General features: G+C 51.8%; 1 protein-coding gene across 2 annotated transcripts in view; it reads right to left on the bottom strand.

Moving 5' to 3' along the window:
• The window catches only part of PHF21B (PHD finger protein 21B), a 95210-nt gene that overhangs the window by 11984 nt on the left and 61275 nt on the right, over window positions 1-21951 (bottom strand). For both annotated transcript variants that reach the window (XM_033865864.2, XM_073788080.1), the window contains exons 3-6: window positions 13578-13670; window positions 11159-11509; window positions 8656-8796; window positions 461-512 (exon numbers count right to left, since the gene is read on the bottom strand). In XM_033865864.2, coding sequence (XP_033721755.1) covers window positions 461-512; window positions 8656-8796; window positions 11159-11509; window positions 13578-13670 — 637 coding nt within the window. The remainder of the gene's footprint in view (window positions 1-460; window positions 513-8655; window positions 8797-11158; window positions 11510-13577; window positions 13671-21951) is intronic.

Below are 21951 nucleotides of genomic sequence, written 5' to 3'. Positions count from 1 at the left end.
GTTCAACAGCAGGGGAGGTGGTGCTGGGCATTCCTCTTGGTTCTTTACAACAATCCCAGGAGGAAGGGTGGGTTGTTATCCCATTACACAGACAGAGAAACTGAGGCCCAGAGGAGCTGGGGGACTTGCCCAAGCCTGAGTAGTTAGTAACGGCCGAGCTGGGCACCTTGCTCTTATCACTTCACTGTGCTGCCTCCAACTTGGGGGCCGGGAATGCCCAAGGTCCCTTCAATAGACACAGTGGGTTTCGTGCACAGTCACAAGCTGGGAGAGCGGGCAGGCACCCTGGTCTTCGTGATGACCACCTGGCACTTGGCACCCACCGCGCAGAAGGTGGGTCACACCCAGGCGCTGCCATCTGACCGGGAATCCGAGACCCACTGCTTCTGTCTGATGCCAATTCAGCAACCCCCCGCCCCATCCCGTGGGCCAGGCCCAGCTCCGCCACAAGGGTCCTCACCTTCCAGATGCTCCGTCGTCACCAGGCCCAGCGCTACCATGAAGGCGATTTTCTGAGGGAAGGAAACAGAGAAGGGTTAACGCAGCTTTTCTGTTTTGGGTTTCCTTAGTTTTCATTTCATGCTCTTTCTCCGTCCCGGGACCCCACCCGGGACCCCATATGACGTCAGTCATCCTGTCTCCTCCGCTCCTCTGGGCTGCGACGGTTTCTCAGACTGCCTTCTTTTGGATGACCTTGGCCGTCTGAGGAGGACTGACCAGGAATTTTGTAGGCAGACCCTTGTCTGGGATTTGCCTGGTGTTTTTCTCAGGATTAGACTGGGGTCCTGGGTTTTGCAGGGAGACCACAGAGGTGAAGGGCCCTCGTCCCATCCCCTTGGCGCGCTGCACGTGCCGTCAACATGGCCGATCACTGTGATGTTGACCTTGGTCACCTGGCTGAGGTGCGGTTGTCAGGCGTCTGCTCTGCGAAGTTCCTCTTTACCCCACCCACCGTCCACACTGTCACCTTTGGGAGGAGGTCACGACGCATGGCCCACATCTAGGGAGGTGGGGATTAGGTCCCACTGGTGCTTTTTTTTTTTGGCCATATAGACCATTAAAAAATTGTACATAGTAGAATTTATCAGTATTCTCCTTTGCAGTGTCTGGATTTTTGCATCTTAGCTAGAGACTCTGAGTTTAGAAAGCAAGTTGCTTACGTTTTATCTTAGTACCTAGAGTTTTACTTTTTCCATTTAAATTTTTGATCTATTTGGCATTCATCCCGTTGTATACGGTATATATGGATTCATTTTATTCCACGTGGCCACTCGTTTTTTCCAATACCATTGATTGAAAATTCCATCTCTCCGCTTTTCACTGATTTGAGGAGTGAATCATACACACACACACACACACACACACACACACACACGGCCCTCTATTCCGTTCCTTAAATCTTCCCATCTATTCATAACCTACCACCTCACTTGTAGTTCTCAAGGCTTTACAGTAATCTGACGGCATTAGAATCCCGTCCCTGTTTTTTTCTGTTCCGAGCTTCCTCGGCTCTTCTCGTTTATTTTTTCACGTGAAATTTAGAAACCATCTTCGGTAGTTCTGAGAACGAGGGAATCAGTTGGTATATTTCCTGGGATGATGCTAAAATTATAAATTAACTTAGGACACAACGACAACCTAATAATATTACATTTTCCTCTCCAAAACCACAAGGGGCTTCTGTTCTTTGTCTTCAGGAGTTTCAAACTTTTCCTCAAACAGGTATCGATCATCGTGTTTATTCCTTGGCATTTCATCCTTCTGTTGCGATCGCAAATGCAGTTCTCTAGAAAGCTTCTAACAGGTTGCTGTGCGTTTCTCTAAAGACTACTGACGTTTGTAAGTTACCACACCGGCCGCCGCGCTGAATTCTCTCACTGTCTGCAGCAGTTTTTCCGGTGAGAGTCTCCTGGGTTTTCTACAGCATCTCAAATAGCGACTGTTTACTCCTTCTTTCCAGTTACTTCAATGCTGTTGAAAATAGTTTGCCTCAATCTGTCACCTTTAAATCGTATTCTTCGATCCACTGACAGTTCCAACTCCACAAACGCGACAATCTGAGAGCTCATTCCTCCTCCCTCCCTTCTCTCCCTCGCTCTCTGCTCACTTAGGTGAATCTCACACATTAATATTTATGTGTCATCTCGTACATGTCATATTTACACTCTGTGCCAGCACCCTTATCCTGTTTGTTTCACTCCGTAGTTAAATATGCATGACGCTCAACCAGCGCTGGTGCCAAGCTTTCCCAAGCGTCTCGTGGTCGATGGGGGTTGAGTTTCTAGTAGTTTCTCACGAATGGCTCATGGGAACAACATTTCCTGAGTTCTTGGCAGATTTAGAACCTTTAGTCTGTGGCCTTTCAACGTGAAGGACATCTTGGCTGCACCTAAGCGCCTTGGGTCCCCTTCTCTCTCCCCGCTCTCCTGTGTTCTGGACTGAATGTTGCCGTGGAAAAGTTAGAAGCCGGCCCAGTTGTTCTCCCTCTAAAGCAACTTGATTGCTTTTGCCTGGATGCCTACGCATCCTCTCGTTTCCAATAAAAGTCAGTGACTGGGCTTCCCTGGTGGCGCGGTGGTTGAGAGTCCGCCTGCTGATGCAGGGGACGCGGGTTCGTGCCCCGGTCCCGGAGGATCCCACATGCCGCGGAGCGGCTGGGCCCGTGAGCCATGGCCGCTGAGCCTGCGCGTCCGGAGCCTGTGCTCCGCAACGGGAGAGGCCACAGCAGTGAGAGGCCCGCATAACGCAAAAAAAAAAAAAAAAAAAGTCAATGACTTTACTGGGCTGTGACCCAATGTTAACCCAGCACACACGTCAACTTCCCCTGGAACCTAGTGTGTCCTTGCAGTATAGAAATTAAAGTCTCCTTTTATTTCAGTAAATTTTCTTGAATTACTTTTTAATTAAAGTTTTTTAAAATTATTATTATTTGGGCTGCTTTGGGTCTTGTTGCTGCACGCAGGCTTTCTCTAGTTGTGGCGAGCAGGGGCTACTCTTCCTGCAGTGCATGGTCTTCTCATTGCGGTGGCTTCTCTTGTTGCGGAGCACGGACTCTAGGCGCGTGGGCTTCAGTAGTTGTGGCACATGGGCTCAGTAGTTGTGGCGCACGGGCTTAGTTGCTCAGTGGCATGTGGGATCTTCCCGGACCAGGGCTCAAACCCACATCTCCTGCATTGGCAGGCGGATTCTCAACCACTGTGCCACCGGGGAAGCCCCTTGAATTGCCTTTTAAAAACAGTGAAGCAACACCACACCGTGAAAACTCAGGCCCGTCAGATTCAGTCCTGGAAGACGTGTGCTCACGTCAACACAAGACTACTAAGATGACTGAGGTGGCCGCAGACCTGCTCAAACAGGGGTTCTGAGGTCCAGCAGGTCTTCAGCCAGTCGATGCCAGTGCAGGCTGCAGTTCGGTGCCACCTGGTTTCAGTGTCACTTCTAGGGTCCTGTGGCTGAATGGACAGTGGCCTCTAGGAATCTGCCAGTCCTGCCAGGACTTCACTGGCCTGAACTGGGAAGGCTGGGCTGGGCCAATACTAGCGGAGCCCATGCTCTGCCTCCTGGTTCCCCACTCGGCCTTCCCTTCCCTCCAGCCCTTCCTCCGCAGAAGACAACTTCAGCCCACCATCACCGACATAACAGGAGCAAACCGCCTACCACGTTATAGCCAAATTCATATCGCAGGGAACCGTGGGAAAGTTTTACTGTAGCTCTTCTGCCCCGTCATCCCGGTTTTCTTCTTTAAAGCCTCCAATTATCCACCTGTTGTATCTTCTTTGCTTGTCTTCTCTAGGTACCACTTCCTAATATTTAAAAATCCATTCTTTCTTTTGTGTTTTGTATACTTCTCTCGCTCCTGCCTGCTAGGTCTTCCTGTCTTCTGCTGTGACTATGGTGCCCTGTGCTCCCCCAGTTGTGTAGTTATGTGATGGTCTTCCTAATTTTTCCTGAAAATTTCCAGCTCACGTTTCCCTCTCTCCAGTACTTCGGCCTAAGTGGCCATCTCTTCCCTCAGCCCTTGTCTTCCAGCACTGCAGCTTCCTTCTTAGTAGTGATTACCGTATTGATTTCTTTCTTTTAATTCATAGTAGAATACTGGACTTTGGGGGTAGTGTCTTTTATTTATGGTAAAAATTGCTTCTCTTTCTGTATTTCTCCTTACGGTGGCTTTGTACTGACTTCACTCTTCACATACGGTGCCTCAGTGGGATTCTGTTTTATCACGCCTCCTTGCTGCCCAACAAGGTCAAGGAGGGTCTGTGGCACCTTCTCTGCTCCCGGAGGCCTTACGGAGGTTCTCTTTCCATATCCCTTTGTGTGGTCCCAGCCCTGTCTACCCCAAGTGCGGCTCACAGACACTGCCTGTCCTTTTGCACTTGAATACAGACTTGTGATCCTCAGCACGGATGAGTCGTTCTGCAACCTGCAGCTCCCTGGCCCTCAGCAAGGCCCCGCCCACACCACTCAGTCCTGCTGCTTCATATATATATGTGAATATATAATTTATACATATATAATTTTATATATAAAATTACACATATGTAATTTTTTATGCTTCTTTGCATCTCTGTGCTATCTCTGTGGTACCGTATTCCAAAGCACTAATTACCTCTGTTCATCCTGTCTAGTAATTTTTTTTTTATCTCAATCACCGTGTTTTTCATTACCAGATGTTCAAATAATTTTTGTAACTGTCTGATGTTTTATTTTCATGATTTTTTGGCTTCATTATTCCTTATTTATTTCAAGTGAATGTTATTCCTTTATTTTTAACTTCTTCGAGTATCCCAAACATATTTAAAAGTCACTGCTACGAATACGCCACAAAATTAGCTTCATCTTGAATAAATTCACGTTCCAAAAGTTGATTTTACTGATTGTCCTTCTTAGCATTAGATCGCATCGTGTGTGTTACAATTCTGTCCGCAGACTCACCTTGGGCACTGCTTCTTTTCTTCTCTGTTTTATGTTTCATTTTCTCTCCCTACTGCTTACCCTCGCCTTATAGCAAGTTTGCAGTCACCCTGGCCTTGCCCAGCCCAGGGGTGGCCCCAGGCACAGGCTGGCTCCTGGACTAGCAGGGAAGCCTGGTTCTGCTCCTCTCTTGCCAGAAGAATTCAGGGGACCCGCTGCCCCTTGGGAGCCGCCTGGTCACCCTCATCTGATTCTGAACCTGGGGGCCACGGTCTGGGGCATCTGTCGTGCTCACTGCCTGTGTTTCTGGGACACAGCGATGCACAGTCACATCTTTACTACTGGCTCTTCCTGCATGCTGTCTGTTGTTGCTGAGGGTTTGCAGCAGAGAGGTATGGTCCAAGCAAGAACTCAAAGCCATACTAATGGGGGCTGTGCTCTGATGGCTTTCAAGAAAGGGGGTGACCAGTACAAAATTGAGGAGACCCTGCCATTTTTGATGATGTGGATGAAACTTGAAGGCATTACGCTGAAAGAAATAAGGCAAACAGAGAAACACAAATGCTCTATGGTTTCACCTATACATGGAATCTTAAAATAAATCAACTCTTGGCAACAGAGAACAAATTGGTGGTTGCCAGTGACAGGGGGTGGAGCTTGGGGGAAATGGGTGAAGGTAAGTCAAAAGCTACAAATTTCCAGCTATATGATAAATAAGTACTGTACAGCACTGGACTGAAGTTAACAATACTGTCTTGTAAATTTGAAAGTTGCTAGGAGAGTCGATTTTAAAAGTGCTCATCACACAAAAAATAAATAACCATGTGAGGTGGGTGATGGATATGTTAACTACAATTACCCTGGTGATCATTTTGCAATATATACAAATATCAAATCATTACGTTACACACCTTGAACTTATACCATGTAATATGCCAATTACATCTCAATAAATTCTAAATGGAAGAATTATTTTAAAAAGAAGACGGGTGACTTGGTTATTTCTGATCTAGCTGCAGGGAAGAACCCATCTAGGGGTTGGGAGCCTGGGCAGGGCCAGGGCAGGAGCTGGGGCTGTGGCAGCAGGGATGGCGTGGAAGGAGGGAGCATCTGTGTGCACGGGTCTTGCCCAGAGAGGCGGCCAGGGCTGGCGTGTGGCAGGGCTGGAACAGGGCTGGAACATGCTAATCTGAGGGTGACCAGCTTGGACAGATGCTGCCCGAGGCCAGAATAATGAGTAGCACAGAAAAGGCCAGGCTCTGTCCTAAAGAAGGCAGAGGACTTGGGACAGGAAGGAGACTATGGGGCCTGGGGCAGGAACCTGGAGCCCTGGTTCTGTCTGGGTCGAGTGGCGGACACGCTGGCCTCTCGCAGCCCGCCTCCTCGTTTGTACGATGAACACTGTAATTCCTGCCCCACCTGCTTCGCAGAGCTGCTGGGAGGATGCGGGAGAAAAGGGGAGGAAGCACAGTTAGCTACGAAGGCTCACTCGGCAGGGAGGTGGGCTCACTGCGCGGGTCCCTTCAATGTCTCGGGTGGGCACTGTCATCTCATCTCATCTCACAGGCGCCTGTGGGCTCAGAGGTGCCGTGCGTGTGGGGTGTATGCACACTGGGACCTCGACAGCCGCTACCCCAGAAGCCACCGTACAGCTGAGCCTTACAGACAACCGTCAGTGTCTCTTTACCCCAAATCCACGCCCCAGCCCAGGACCCCTGAGCCCGCGCCTGGCTCAGCTGGTGAAGTTCCTGGGGCAGCTGCTGCTCTGGCCTCAAGTGCTCCTGACTCAGATCCTTCACGAACAGGTTCAAAGGCCGCCACAAAACCCGCGTCTGTGCAGCACGACTGCTCCCAGCCCTCTTCTGAAAGCAACTTTAATAAGGATTTTTACACCAGGACGTGTTGTAATTGCAAGTTCTATTTAAGTCATTACACGTATTTACACTAATTATGTAATTAGCTGTAATTATACTAATTGTATAAATGCACGATAATTGACTAAGATATACTTTGAAAGAACAAAGAGAATGTACCCAGAAAACCTTCCCGAAAATTAAGGGTGCAGCAAACCTCATGGGAGGACAGAAGGGTGCGCATGGGAGCCTGAGCTGCGAGCTGGCCCCAGGCCTCACCCCGCACACGGTAGGGGCTCATACATTGCCACCAAATGGAATGGGTTGTCTCTCTTGAGACAAAACTGGGCCTGAGGCCACAGAGGAGACTGGCTCCATCTCAGCCTCGGTGAGTGGTCGACTCTATGAATTCCCAGCAGGCTTTCTAGACATGTCAAAGGACGACAGCCAAGTCACTCTCCTGCTCAAAGATACTCCATGGCTCCCCACTACCCAAGGAATCAAGTTCTACCTCAGTAGCGTGCATCGGGTCTTCCAGGACTGGGCTCCGATGTCCATCTGTAACCCCGTGTCTAGAAATTCTCAGGCACACGTGCTACCCACGGTCCAAACAGACCAGCTGACTTTCCTGGGAGTGCTGAGTCCTTTCCCTTCTGCCCGGGCAGTGCCCTCCCCCTGCCTCTTGCTCTTTTACTGAAACCCTACCTGTTCCCCTGGTCCCTTCGATTGTGCCCCTCCCCTGCAAGGCCTTCCGCAGTCCTTCCAGATGGAAACACGGCTCTCTCCCTCTCCCTGGATCTCCCAGCTCAGAATCTGTAACCCTCTGATGACAGCTGACAATTTTTTAACCCAAGTTCAAGTCCTAGTGGCCGTGCCTGTGTCTGCCAGTAGGAGTGAGTTTCCCTAGAGCCGGGACAAACTACATCTGCCCCGTCTCAGTGTCCCCACCCTCAGCCCAGAGCCTGGCCTGCAGCAAAGGCTAAGACATGATTGACAAATAAATGAATGGATGAATGACTTCTTTGGATGACAGCACTTTGCTAAAAAGAATCAGAAGGAACGGGAGGAGCCCAGAGGGATCTCTTCTGCCTGCTGGGGATGGGTGGTCAGGGAAGGCTGCCTGGAGGAGATGGTTTCTGAAGGGAATCTTGTAAGATAAAGCAGTCAATAGGGAGAGAAATGGTGGCTAAGCAGGGGCAGTCACATGGAGAAGGGCCCAGGGGGTGGTGATTTGGGCCCAGGACGGCTGAGGATGCAAGCAGGAACACAAGGATGTCGCTTGCTGTGACCAAAAATCCCACAAAGAGCTGACGTTTAAGGCCTTCAGGGTCCTGCTGTGCCACCTTCAGACATTCAGTGAACAGTGGGGTGGAGGGAGGAGCAGGGCTGCTTTAGGGCCACATGTGCCAAGAGCAGCGCTGTCCCCTGGACGGAGGGTCCTGAGGACAGGGGGACGGGTGGGGACAGCGGGGGCTTGGGGTGGTGGGTCACAGCCAGCAGTGCCCAGGCACTGTTCTGGGGCCTCGGCAGACACTGACTCACGAGATCCTCCCAAAAACGCCGCCAGGAAGGCAGACTCATCCGTGCCGTCCTCACAGATGAGGAGACGGACGCGATCTGCTCCCCACCCCCGCGCACCCCGCCACACCTGCGCTGCGATGCAAATCCAGGCGGTCTGGTCTACGGCTGGTGCTAACCACTGCCCCACGCTGCCGCTTAGCCAGCAAATCCCGGACACACAACGGCTGAGACCTCAGCTCACTGGGCCAGTGCTGCCTGGAGCTCCCACGGCCCAGGGCGGCTGTGCTCTGGGCTTGTCGGGGTGAGGCCCGTCCCCACTCCCTGGGCAGCCGTGTCCTACAGTGGCCCCCAGACCACAGCCACCCACCTCGGGGTTCTCCTGGCTCGGGGGCCGGTCTTCCTTCTTCTTTTTGGTGGCCTGAGCTCCCTGAGATGGCTCCTCTGTGGGCGGCCGCGACTCCGCCGTGCTCTCGGGCTGCGTCTGCACTTGAGGCTGAATGATGATGACCTGGGGACGGGGCAGAGGGGTGAGGGGGGAACGGGAGGGCCCAGGGAGGGCAGGCCCACAGAGCCCAGGGCCAGGTGTGTCCGCCCCAGACGGGCACGGGGCCTCGAACGGCGGTATCACAGAGGAACGAGGAGGCTTGCACCCACCTCTCCAGTCCACGGGGTGCCTGCACCCTGAGGAGAGTCTGCACGAGAAACGGTCCTGGTTTAGGAACCAGAAGGCCTGGGTCCAATGCTGTGCTACGGGCTCCCGGCTGTGTGGCCTCGGGGAGGTCACTTCACATCTCTGAGCCTCAGCTTCCTTATCAGTAACACCTTCGCAATACCTACTTCCAGGCAGGCTGTGAAGATTCAGGCGGAAGGAACACTCAAGGCAGGTTGGTTTCTTTCTCCCCAGTTCACATGCAGGAAAACTGAGGCTGAGAGGGCTCAGAACTGCTCCCTGCCTGAGCTCATCAGGTTAGGTAGCAGAGGGGCTGGGACCCTTCCCGGGTCTGTCTGGCTGCCTGCCCTGCTCCCCCCTCCCCAGGCCACTGTTTCCGAGGTGCTCAAACCTGGCCTGGGGGTTCGGGCAGGTGGGAGAAAGGAGGTCCCGTTTTGCTCACTCTGAGGGGCCCTGCCAATCCTGGGGGGATGGAGAGGGGGAGGGGAGTCTAGACCCCACTCAGCAGCAGGCAGAGCAGCCCCGATCCAGCGGTCCTCATGGGGCTCAGGGCTCATTGGTTGGGGGGAGGTGCCTGGAGCTGAGAAGTCTGAGATTGACTTCTGCTGCCCAGCCTCTCCCTAGGCCACAATCGCCTTCACCTGTGAATCATCTGGCTTATTTATGTTTTTGGACATTGAACTGGGAAAGAATCGTTATCTTTTTCATGGATCTAGGTGAAAGAATCTACCAGGAGCAGCCCTGGGTCTGGCCTCAACCAGGAGTGACTCGAACCGTTTTTCCCTCCTAAGAACCAGGAGTGACTCGAACCGTTTTTCCCTCCTAAGAACACATAGTGACTTGTGAATTGTTTCCTCGGATACTTGCAGCAGACTTTTTTTTTTTCTTTTTTTCTTTTTCTGTGACTTGTGAATTTGAACCTCTTACACATGAAGAGAAAATGCATCTCATTTTTCTGCTGGCTTAAGGGAAAGGACTTTGTTCTTCTTTGTAACATAATTTTGAAATCCCAGAATTCTCTGGATGGAAAACAATGCTCCCTTTTTATATCCATGGGAAGAAAACAGTAAGATCCCCCCAGAAAAAGGGGCAAAGAATACCCTCAGATGAGTCACATGGAAGGAGACAGGATTCTTGAAAAGTACAGGGAAACCTTCAAGTTCAATACTAACCAAAGGAATTCCGCTTTCAACGACCAGCATCTGTCTGCATCAACTAAAGGAGCAAAAAGCATTTAAAAATGACAACACTGGATGCTAGTGAGGTTGCAGTGAAACAAGCACACTCAACCAACAAACGTCTGCTAAGCTCCCCCTCTGGACCAGGTACCATCCTGGGGTGCACGTTTCCTCACTGGAACTTGCTATCCGACCCTGGCTGGCAATAACTCTTTAGGCTTGGAGCATCCTTGGGGATACTGTCCATAAGTGGGAGAGCTCAAAAACATACCCAGAAATGTACTGAGTGCAATAACATACGGCTGCAGGAAAGTGGCTGACACTAGGGCTGGGAAATAGGGGACACGGGCCATAAGCAAGAGAGGGGCAGCCTGGTGGACCCTGAATTGGAAACAGAGGAAAAGAGACCAAAGAGAGGAAATGGAACCTCCTATGCAGCCCCAAACACCTCACACAATCATCAAGGAGCTCAGACGGGAACAGGAAGAGGATCTTAGTTTTAGTTTTAAATCTTGGCAACAAATCATAGATATTCCGTTCAGGCACCCGGGGTCCAAAACGTCCTTGACTATCTCCCTCCATTGGCAGAGACTCTTCCAGTGGTCCACTTGGCCACACGTTTTATTAATTAATTATTCCAACAAGTGAAGTAATTCATCCATCGACCAATCATTCTTTTCCTACTGGTATTAATTCATTCAGCCACACAGTCTTTTGTTCACATAGTCATTCCCTTGTACCCCCATTATTCCCACGCCAATTCATTCATTCATCCACACCCTCATTCACACACCGTTCATTCTACCACTGACTCATTCATTCCTTTGTACACGCCCCACCCCCACCCCCCATTTATGCACTGATTCATTCACTTATTGTTCATTCCCACGCTGTTCATTCAGTCCTCTGTTCACACTCCATCCATTCCTTTGGCCACCTAATCGTTCCGCCATCCGGTCATTCATTCTGCCCGGGCCCCCGTCACCTGGCCCCTTGGGGAGCCTGCCCGCGGGCGCCCTCACCTGGTTGTCGGCACTGATGAGGAGGGGCTGGACTTTGACGCTGTCGCTGACCACGGACACGGCGGTGCTGGGGGCCATGGCGGTGGCATTGCTGGGGGCGGTGGAGATGAGGGCGTAGGCCACCCCGGCACTGCTCAGAGGAGAGGTGACGGTGGCAGGCTCGGCGAGGGCTCGGGGCTGGCTGCCGGGCGTTGGCACATGGCTCACGGTGTTGTTGGCAGTGGGGAGGGCTGGGCTGGGGTTCTTGATACTGACCACGGTGGCCTTCTGGAAGGTTGGGGGCTGCTTGGGTGGCCGGTCCCGGCCCGGGGTGACGGGGAGGCTGTCTGGAATCAGAGTCTTTGGCCTAACCTGGGGAGGGAGGGACAGTGGCACGGTCAGACAGACACACAGACGGGGTGATGACAGCCATGGCAGATGACAGGGGCACAGACATGACCTGGTCAGGGACTCCCACGTTACAGGTGAGGAGACGGCAGCGGAGAAACCATGGACCTGCCAAGGCTGCCCGGGTCCTGGGCGTGCACTGACTGGCCCGGGGGTGGGGGTGGGGGTGGTGTGTGTGTGTGTGTGTGTGTGTGCGTGTGTGTGCGTGTGTGTGTGTGTGTGCGCGCGCGCATATATTGGGGCAGAGGGAGAGGTGGTCCTTGGACTTTTACAGTTGAGGGGTGTACGTGGGAGTGAAAACTCCTAGGAAGACAGCACTGGCCTTGAGCAGAAGCCTTTCCTTGGAGCCCCAGTCCTGACCCTCCCTTGCTCAAAAGCCTTCCGTAGCTCCCCACGGCCATTAAGTCACGGACAGGCAAAGCTCAGCTCCATTACTCCATATCCAAGGCCCCAGAAGGCCTCTGCTGACGTCTCCAGAGCTATGCCTGTTCCTACTTCCCCTTCCGGTGCCGCCAGGCCTGCGGTTCTGGTCTCCCCACTGCCACCTGCCTCCTTTTCTCACCCCCGTGTCCGCATGCTCCAGTATCCTTCTGGGGTGCTCGTCCCCTGAGGCCTGCCTCCACCTTGGACTACCAAGACTTCCTGCCCTCGGAGCCCTGCTTCTAGCTCCATCTCCTCCAGGAAGCCCTCCCTGACCCCCAGGCAGGCTATGAGCCTCCTCGAGGCTCCCATAGCCCCCGTGACTCCTTCTGACTCAGGCCAATCACTCTGGGTTCAAATCGTCTGGCTCCTTGTCTGTCCCCCTCCTGGAATCTGAGCCTCTTGGGGACAGGATCCTGTCTGATTCAGCACAGGTGGGCATTCAGCGAGGCTGCCACAAGGACCACCAGCGGGCCCAGGGCAGCCGCCGCTCACTGTCCTCGAGCTGGGAGCGTCGGCCCAGGCCTGCGGCCCCAGGACAGGCGGAAGCTGTTGTCGCCTGTGCAGCCGGCAGCCCCTCGCAGCTCAGCAGCAGGTGCCCCGCAAAGCTGCGTGCCGGGCGGTACCCAGCAGGCTTCTGCTCCAGGCCAGGCCCGGCTACAAAGGCTTTGTGCCCCGATTCAGTCCTCACGGCCGCCAGGGAGGCACTGGCACCACCCTCTCTGCAGATGAGGAGACGCAGCCCAGGTGACTTGCCCAAAGTGCAGGGCCCGGCGGGGGACCCCGGCTGGAACCCAGGCCCAAGGCCTGGCGTCTGCACTGTCTCCTGAAATGCACCCTTTTGTCCAGAGCTTCTAACACTCTTTTGACTGTGACCCATATTCAAAGATCTCCATTAGGACTTCCCTGGTGGCGCAGTGGTTAAGAATCTGCCTGCTATGCAGGGGACACGGGTTCGAGCCCTGGACTGGGAAGTCCCCACGTGCTGCAGAGCAACTAAGCCCGTGCACCACAACTACTGAGTCTGTGCTCTAGAGCCTGCGAGCCACAACTACTGAGCCCGTGAGCCACAACTACTGAGCCCACGTGCCACAACTACTGAGCCTGCATGCCTAGAGCCCGTGCTCCGCAACAAGAGAAGCCACCGCAATGAGAAGCCCGCGCACCGCAACGCAGAGTAGCTCCTGTTCATCACAACTAGAGAAAGCCCGCGTGCAGCAACGAAGACCCAATGCAGCCAAAAATAATCAATCAATAAATAAATTTATATTAAAAAAATCTCCATTACGTCGTGATCCAGTCCAGAAACAAATTGTTCACAAAAAAATGCTTATGACGCGTCTTGGTATTTTCTGCTGTCTTCTAGTCCAGCCTAGTTTATTCCATTAAAAAAAAATCCTGGTCATGACCCACTAAATTGATTTCTCAATTCCTCAGTGTGTGAAAAACTGGGTCTAGTCCCAACATCTCCTCTGAAGGGCAGGCAGAGGAGGCAGGAGAGGAAAGGGACTCCCACGACGTCACACCCAGCTCAGGGCTCACCTAAACCTCACTGCTGAGGGGCTGTGGACAGACAGACAGACAGCCCGGGGCCCACCCGCAGGCTGCTTACCTGAGGTAGCACTGCCGCTCCTTGCCCGGCCAACCTCTGCAAGGAGCTCACCTGAGGACCTGTGACAGGCACTGCAGTGATGGTTCCCAAAGCCTGGAAGACAAGAGGAGGGCGGCACTGAGACAGGACACGGCACCGGGACTCACGCGACCCCACCCGGCCGGCACCCGGCGACTCTCCCCAGCCTGGCGGCGCAGGGGTGCCTCGGAGACAGCGAACTCTGCTCTGCTCTCCTCTCTCTTAATGGTAAGCTTTTTTTTTTTTTCTTTTTTTTGGCGGTACGCGGGCCTCTCACTGTTGTGGCCTCTCCCGTCGCGGAGCACAGGCTCCGGACGCGCAGGCTCAGCGGCCATGGCTCACGGGCCCAGCCGCTCCGCGGCATGTGGGATCCTCCCGGACCGGGGCACAAACCCATGTCCCCTGCATCGGCAGGCGGACTCTCAACCACTGCGCCACCAGGGAAGCCCTAACGGTAAGCTTTTAAATCACAAAAGTAATATGTAACATGCAAGAAATTTTGGAAACCAGAAAAAGAAAGAGAATGGCATCCCCGGAAAACTATCACTGTCTCACATTAGCTTTCTTTTAAGTACGTTTTCTCTATAGCTGTACATGGAATTCTGTAACCTGTTTGTTTTTTTTCATATTGATTCCCTGCAAACATTTTTTGTTATTTTATTTGACCTATGAACATACAAACATGCAAAGTGAAAAGGAGGGAGGAAGGGGCAGAAAGAAAATGAAGGAAGGAGAGAGTCTGAGAGACAGAGAAGAGGGAGAGAGAATAGAGCAGGAAAGACAGAGAAGGGAGAATAAGGAGTTTATTAGATTTATAAATATCACCTTAAGCACACACAGCTCAATTTGCCTATAGTTGTGACCTCAATAATCCTGTCAAATTTCAGGACAGGTTATTTAGTAAACATGATGTATATCTTGACAAAATAAAGGAGGCTACTAATAAGAACCAGCGAAGGTTAATTAAGAAAAAAAATCATGCTAAACTTGGAGCTTCCTTCCTTCCCAGTTTCCTTGGACTTGTCTTTTCTCATTTCCCCAGAGTGGAATCCACTCTCATTTTACCCAAAGACACAGCACCACTCACACCAAACAGAATGTGATGTGTAACCTGTTTTTCTACTTGTACTTAAGGACACATGTAAGGTTTCCTGAAGTTGTTACAGTCTCCATAAATCACCCTTTAATGGTTATAGAGTCTTTCATTCAGCAGACATCAATGCTATTTCCTCAGCCAATCCCATCCTCCTAGGAATTTGGGTTTTATTCCCATCCTTTTCTGATTAATAAACAGTGGTACAATATACATCTCTATGGATAAAGCCATTTCCACGTCACGAAGTGTTTCTGTAGCACAGGGTCTGAAAACAGGAATCAATGGGTAGGGATTTTATTTAGTTAGTTAGTTAGTTATTTAGTCTGCATTGGGTCTTTGCTGCTGCACGCGGCCTTTTTTCTAGTTGCAGGGAGCAGGGGCTTCTCATTGCGGTGGCTTCTCTTGTTGCGGAGCACGGGCTCTGGGCGTGTGGGCCTCAGTAGTTGCAGCACGTGGGCTCAGTAGTTTCAGCTCACAGGCTCTAGGGTGCGCAGGCTTCAGTAGTTGTGGCACTTGGGCTCAGGAGTTGTGGCTCACGGGCTCTAGAGCACAGGCTTAGTAGTTGTGGCACATGGGCTTAGCTGCTCCGCAGCATGTGGGATCTTCCCAGACCAGGGATTGAACCCGTGTCCCCTGCACTGGCAGGCAGATTCTTAACCACTGCACCACCAGGGAAGTCCATCAATGGGTAGAAATTTTAAAAGGTAGGACTATTTTGGGCCCTTGATATATGTCCCCACTGTGCTAACTCAGGAGGGGCCATGACCAGGGCTCACCCCAACACACCCTCAAATCTCAGCCTCCGAGTCAGGGCTCTTTCCAATGCATGATGGGATGGCCACATCTGCAGCAGGGTGGACATTCAGGGTGTGGAGATGGGAGATGACACACTCCCAGGGACTCCAGGCCCACACAAATACAGAGGATGTGTTTTGGGGTGCCCGTTTGCCTAAGGTCCCTTTTCTAGGAATCAACACTACCTACAGCTGATGAAGGGGAGGTTCTACATGGCCACGTTTGTACCCCATGAGCCTGCCTGATGGGGAGAGGCATCTCTCACTTGGGGCCAGCCAAACCACCAGTGACCAGAGAGGTTCTCTCTTGAACTCAGAAGCCAAAATTCTTAACGAAGTGTCAGCAAGTCAACCCCAGCAATAATATGAAGGATAATACATCTTGAATAAGTTGAACTCATCCCAGGAATGCAAGGCTGCATCACCATGTGAAAATCAGTCAGAAAAAAATGATATGGTTATCTCAATGTATGCAGAGAAAGCATTGAACAAAATTCAACATCCATTCATGATAAAATATTTCAGCAAACTAGGAAGAGAAAGTAACTTCTTAACCTGATAAAAGGCATCTATAAAAAATGAGCAGCTACCATCATACTTAATGATGAATGTTTTTCCACGGAGATCAGGGATGAGGTAGGGATGTTCTCTTACCACTCCTGTTCCCATTGGACTAGAAGTCCTAGCCAGTGCAATAAGGTAAGAAAAAGAAATAAAAGGCCTTCAGATTAGGAAGAAGAAATAAAACTGTCTCTGCAGATAGCAGTAGCAACTACGGAGAAAATCTGACAGAATGTACAAAAAAAGGTTGTTAGAACTAATAATTGAGCTTAGTGAGGTTGTAGGATACAAGTTCAACATACAAAAAGCAACTGTATTTCTATATACTAGCAAGAACTCTTAGAAATTTAAAAAATGTTTACCTGCCATTTGCAACAGCATCAAGAAATGAGGAATACTTAGGGATACATACGACAATAGCTGTATAAGAGCTATACACTGAGAACTTTCGAACACTGATGAGAGGAATTTTAAAAATACCTGCATAAAGAGAGGGACACACCATAACCACGGATCAGAGGCCAGTGTTATTAAGATGTAAATGCTCCCCTAATCGACCTCTGGCTTCAATACAGCCTCCATCAAAATTCACCCCAAAAAGGGTAGAAAATGACAAGGTCCTTTTTAAATGCATGTGGAAATGCAAAGGACCCAGAATAGCCAAAACAACTTGAAACAAACAAAAAACAACATCAAACAAACAAAGCGAAGGACTTATATTTCCCAACGTTAAGACCTATTATAAAGCTACAGTAATCGAGACAGTGTGGTATAGGTGTTAAGTTATGCAAATAATAGATCAATGGAACTGAAGAGAGTCCAAAAATAGACTCAAACATATATGGTCAATTGATTTTTCAGCAAAGGCTGCAAACTCCATTAACATAGTGGAGAAAGGACAATAGTTTCACAAATGGTGTTGGAACAAGTAGATACTCGTACGTTAAAAACAAACGAGACGTAACTAATCCGTATGTCTCACAGATTTTAAAAAAACCCAAATGGATCAGAGACCTAAACGTAAAGCCTAAAACTGTAAAATTTCTAGGAGAAAACACAGGAGAAAATCTCTGGGGCTGCGGGTTAGGCCCAGTGTCTCGGATACAACACCAAAAGCATGATCCATATAAGGACAAATTAATACACTAGACTTCGAAAAATTAAAAACTCCTGAGCTGGAGAGACAGTGTTAAAAGAATGAAAAAACGAGCCACAGACTGGGAAAAAACATGTGCAAATTACCTATCTGATAAAAGACTTGTATCCAGAATGTATAAAACAACTGTCAAAACCCAATAACTGGAAAACAAACAACCCAATTAAAAACTGATTTGAACAGAACACATCACTAAGGAAGATATGCTGATGACAAGTAAGCAAATGAAGAGATACTAAACATCATTCGTTAGAGAAATGCGAATTGAACCACAGTAAGACACCACCATGCGCCCGTTCAGACGGCCACAATAAAACAGGCTGACGGAGTCCAGAGCTGGTGAGGTGCACGCACTACTCTTGGGAACGTAAAGCAGTGCAATCGCACTGGAACAGTCCGACAGTTTCGTAGGAAGTGGAACATACATTTACTGCTATGGACTGAACGCTGATGTCCGTCCCCCCGGAACGTGTATGTTGAAACGCTAATCCCCAGGGTGATGCTTTTGGAGACGGAGCCTCTGCGGGTGATCGGGTCATGAGGGTGGGGTCCTCACGACGGGATTAGTGTCTTCATGAGGACAAACCTAAGAGGGCTTGCTTCCCCTCTCTCTCTGCCACGTGAGGACACAGCAAGGAGTCTGCCATGGTTTAAATGTTTGTGTCCCCCTAAGATTCGCTTGTTGGAATCCTCACTCTCAATGTGATGGTGTTAGAAGGCAGGGCCTTTGGGAGGTGCTTAAGCCAGGAGGGGGGAATCCTGATGATACGAATGGGACTCGTGCCTATCAAAAAGGCTGCAGAGACTCTTTTTTTTTAAATGTTGAGCCTTCTTTTAATTTATTTTTATTTTTGGCTGTGTTGGGTCTTCGTCTCTGTGCGAGGGCTTTCTCTAGTTGTGGCAAGCGGGGGCCACTCTTCATCGCGGTGCGCGGGCCTCTCACTGTCGTGGCCTCTCTTGTTGCGGAGCACAGGCTCCAGACGCGCAGGCTCAGAAATTGTGGCTCACAGGCCTAGTTGCTCCGTGGCATGTGGGATCTTCCCAGACCAGGGCTCGAACCCGTGTCCCCTGCATTGGCAGGCGGATTCTCAACCACTGCGCCACCAGGGAAGCCCTGCAGAGACTCTTAGCTCCTTCCCCCAGGCAAGAATACACCAAGAAGTCTGCAGCCGGAAAGAGAGCCCTCATCTGACCATGCTGGCAACCCTGATCTCCAATTTCTGGCCTCCAGAACTGTGAGCAATAAACTTCTGTTTACAGTAACCCCCCGGTCTGTGGTATTTTGTTACAGCAGCCCGAATGGGCAAAGACAGCATCCATCTGCAAATGAGGAAGAGGGTTTGCACGGCAAACCAAATCAGCCAGCACCTTGATCCTGGACCTCCCAGCTTCCAGAACTGTGAGAAATGAATGTCTGTTGTTGAAGCCCCGCCCCACCCCCAGTGGGTGGTGTTTTGTTATAGCAGTCCCAGCTAAAATATTCTAGCCCTAGGCGTTACCCAAGAGAAATGAAAGCACACGCCCACACAGAGGCTTGTTCCAGAGCAGTTCGCAGCACCTCTACTTGCGATCGCCCCAACTGGAAACAGCCCAGATGTTCATCAACAGGTCCACAGATGAACAAACTGTGGAATATGACTCAGAAATAAAACAGGAATAAGCAATTGATACACACAACGGGGATGAATCTCAAAGTAATCTTGCTGAATGGAGCAGGACAAAAAAAAGGACTTATTATTGTATGATGCCAGTTATAGGAAATTCCAGAAAATGCAAACTCATCTAAAGGGATCAGAGGTTGTGTGGAGATGAGGGGATCGGAGGAAGGGATCAAAGACACAGGGAAATTTTTGAGGGTCAAGGGTGTGTCTACTATCTTGATTCCGGTGATGGTTTCACAGGTGTAGACCTATGTCGAACATCTTGCACACCCCTACTTCCCCCCTTGTAGCTCTCTGTCCCTGGAATGAGCGTCATCCTTCTCCAAATGACACAGCAGAGCCCCACGACCCACAGAGCTGCTTCTCCCGATTATGATGGGGTGGCTCCTCCCTCCTCTGGAATTTTCCACCTGCCCTAAAGTGGGTGAAGCTCTGAGGCTCCCGTCCTTCCGGCCAGCTGCTTGCCTCTGCATGAAGCCAAATTATCCACATTTAACTGGAAAGTCCCTGTGGACGTTTGCTGGAACAGAGCTTAAATGCAATGCAACGAGCACCCGAACAGACGCGGTCGCTTTAAGAGGAAGCGTCCCAATCCACGCGCCGCTTCCAGTCCCTCTCCAGCACCGCTTGGCAGCCCTGCCCAATGCCCGCCTTCTGCAAAGGGATGCGCGTAGAAGGCTGTGCCCTCTCCCTCCCCTGGACCTGCGGTCTCATCGGCCTCACAGCCCCTGGGCCCCGGCCCACACCTGGGCAGGTGAGAAGCAGGCACGAAGGGAGCACCATTTGACTGACAAGCTTCCAGACGATTCCATCAACCTGGGGACCACAGGATGAGAAGAAGCTGGCCTGTCCGTCCAGCAGGTTCTGTGCTGAAAGGCCCACACGGGCACTTCACTCCATCAGTGAGCGGAGCTGCGTGGTCCCCTGGGTGCAGGGGTTCCTGCGCGGGTGACGGGTAGCCAGAAGATTCCAGGGCCCCGGGAACACAAGGGCAAATCCATGCCCAACTCCTACAGGAGCCAGGGAACAGGCGCAAAGCTGCTTTCCCTGGGGACTCCGTTCTGGCTAAGATGCCCAGTCAAGCCCTCCAGACGAGGGGTGCGTGCCGTCTGTGTGTTTTTCCAGTCCGTGTGTCTCTGCACGGAAAGGCGTGAGGGTTGCTGCGTGTCCGTTTCCGGGTGTGTTTTCGTACCAGCTACTCCACTCTCTGGCATCCACGTGGGCGCCTGTGTCCTGTGTGTTTCCATATGGATTCTTCTCTGGGTACCTCTTTTGCTCTGGTCTGTGTGTCTTGCGGATGCCACCGTCTGTGGTTCTAAGCCTTCATTGCAGGTCGGCACTCAGTCCTCTCTCCTGACTTGGGACACGGGGGACATCTGTCTACACACCTTAGAAATTTGCAATCAGGGAGGGGGAGGGAGGGGACCACGAGAGGGAGGGGTGGGTGGAGGCTGCTCGGGGGGGCAGAGCCCCCGAGGTCAGAGTGGGTAGGGGGGAAGATAGGGGGAGCTTTACTTTGACCTCGTTCTCAAATACTCAGTTACCAAGAAAGAAACAGGACCCGCCACGGGGGAAATACCGAACGCCTGCGGGATGTTCACAGCACAGAGATGGTTCACTTGCTGACGCCAACCCGACGGCTGGCATTTGTACTACTGCCAGGGACGCGGGGTGGCTGACGGCTCTTTAAGGAGCACCTTACCGTGTGTGGGGCGCCCTCTGTGCCACAGCAGCAGGAAGAACACGGAAGAACGGATGACTCCCTGGGTCAAAGGCCGAAGTCCCAGGCTTTGGGGAGGAGTTTGCTACAAAGAGGCCGCTGAGCAGGGTCCCTCCGCCGCCCCGCTTCTGGGAACCATGGGTTCCTTCCGGGAACACCGAAGGCCCCTTCCAGCCCCTGTCCATCCTGTGATCGCCGTCTATTTGCTTCTCTTCGCTCCAAGGCTTACCCCAGAGCGCGTTTTTCCACATCCTTATAAACCTTTAATTAACAAGTCGAAGAGACATTTTATCTGGCAGGGCCTGACCTTTCTGCTCCGTGTTGGAATTTATCGATACCGGCAGAAACAATCATCTCAGAGACTATTTCACAAGCACCGGAGAGCTTACAGCCACACTTTTGTCGAGATACACGAGCTCCTGGGCTTCCCCGGTGGCGCAGTGGTTGAGGGTCCGCCTGCCGATGCAGGGGACACGGGTTCGTGCCCCGGTCCGGGAAGATCCCACATGCCGCGGAGCGGCTGGGCCCGTGAGCCATAGCCGCTGAGCCTGTGCTCCGCAGCGGGAGGGGCCGCAGCGGTGAGAGGCCCGCGTACCGCAGGAAAAAAAAACAAAAACAAAAAAAACAAACGAGCTCCTTATAACTGCGGTTACAGCTCTAAGCATTTTAAGGGGGACAAAAAGGGGCAAGAAAGTCAAAGATAACTTCACATTTTTCCTGCATCAGTGGAGTCCCTGGGGCAGCCTGGGAAACCCTGGAGAAGCTCGGTCGTGGCCGAGGCAGGTGGGAGGCGCCCAGGAGACAGGTGTCTGTACACGGGGTGGGGACGGACTGGGCTTGGGGCTGGGCTCGGGTTCTGGCTCTAACACCAGCCATGTGTGGCACCCTTGCTCTCTGTCCCCAGTCTCCTCGTCCACGACAGGAAGAGTTCCCGCTGCAGGGGCGGGAGGGGGCTAAAGGGATGGGCCTCAAGGATGAGCACAAAGCCTGGTGCACGTCTGGCTCCGCGAGACCCGGGTGGAGATGAAGCGGGTGAGACTCGGCTGTGCCCGGAACTGGGGCACTGAGCGGGTGCCTGGGAGGGACGTACAACCCTGGCGTCCCGGCAGGGACCGCCTCGGGGTCAGCCTGTCCAGGTGCCAGTCCTGGAGTGGCCCCTCTCCTGATGGGGAAGCCCCCTCTGCTCGCCAGCTCCTACCTCCCCGTCTCTAACACGGGGCATACGTGCTCACCTCCCGCGCAACGACCGGAGTAAAGTACACGAACGTGAGGAAGCGTGAAGAAGTAAGAACAGGAAACGGGTGTCCCAGGCTTCCTGCTGTGCTCGGTTCAACAGCTCTCTCCCTCGTCAGGGGACAGACCCCGGAG

Source organism: Tursiops truncatus, chromosome 11 (assembly GCF_011762595.2).
Source record: "Tursiops truncatus isolate mTurTru1 chromosome 11, mTurTru1.mat.Y, whole genome shotgun sequence".
NCBI classification, from domain to species: domain Eukaryota; kingdom Metazoa; phylum Chordata; class Mammalia; order Artiodactyla; family Delphinidae; genus Tursiops; species Tursiops truncatus.
This window is presented reverse-complemented; position numbering and strand designations above follow the sequence as displayed.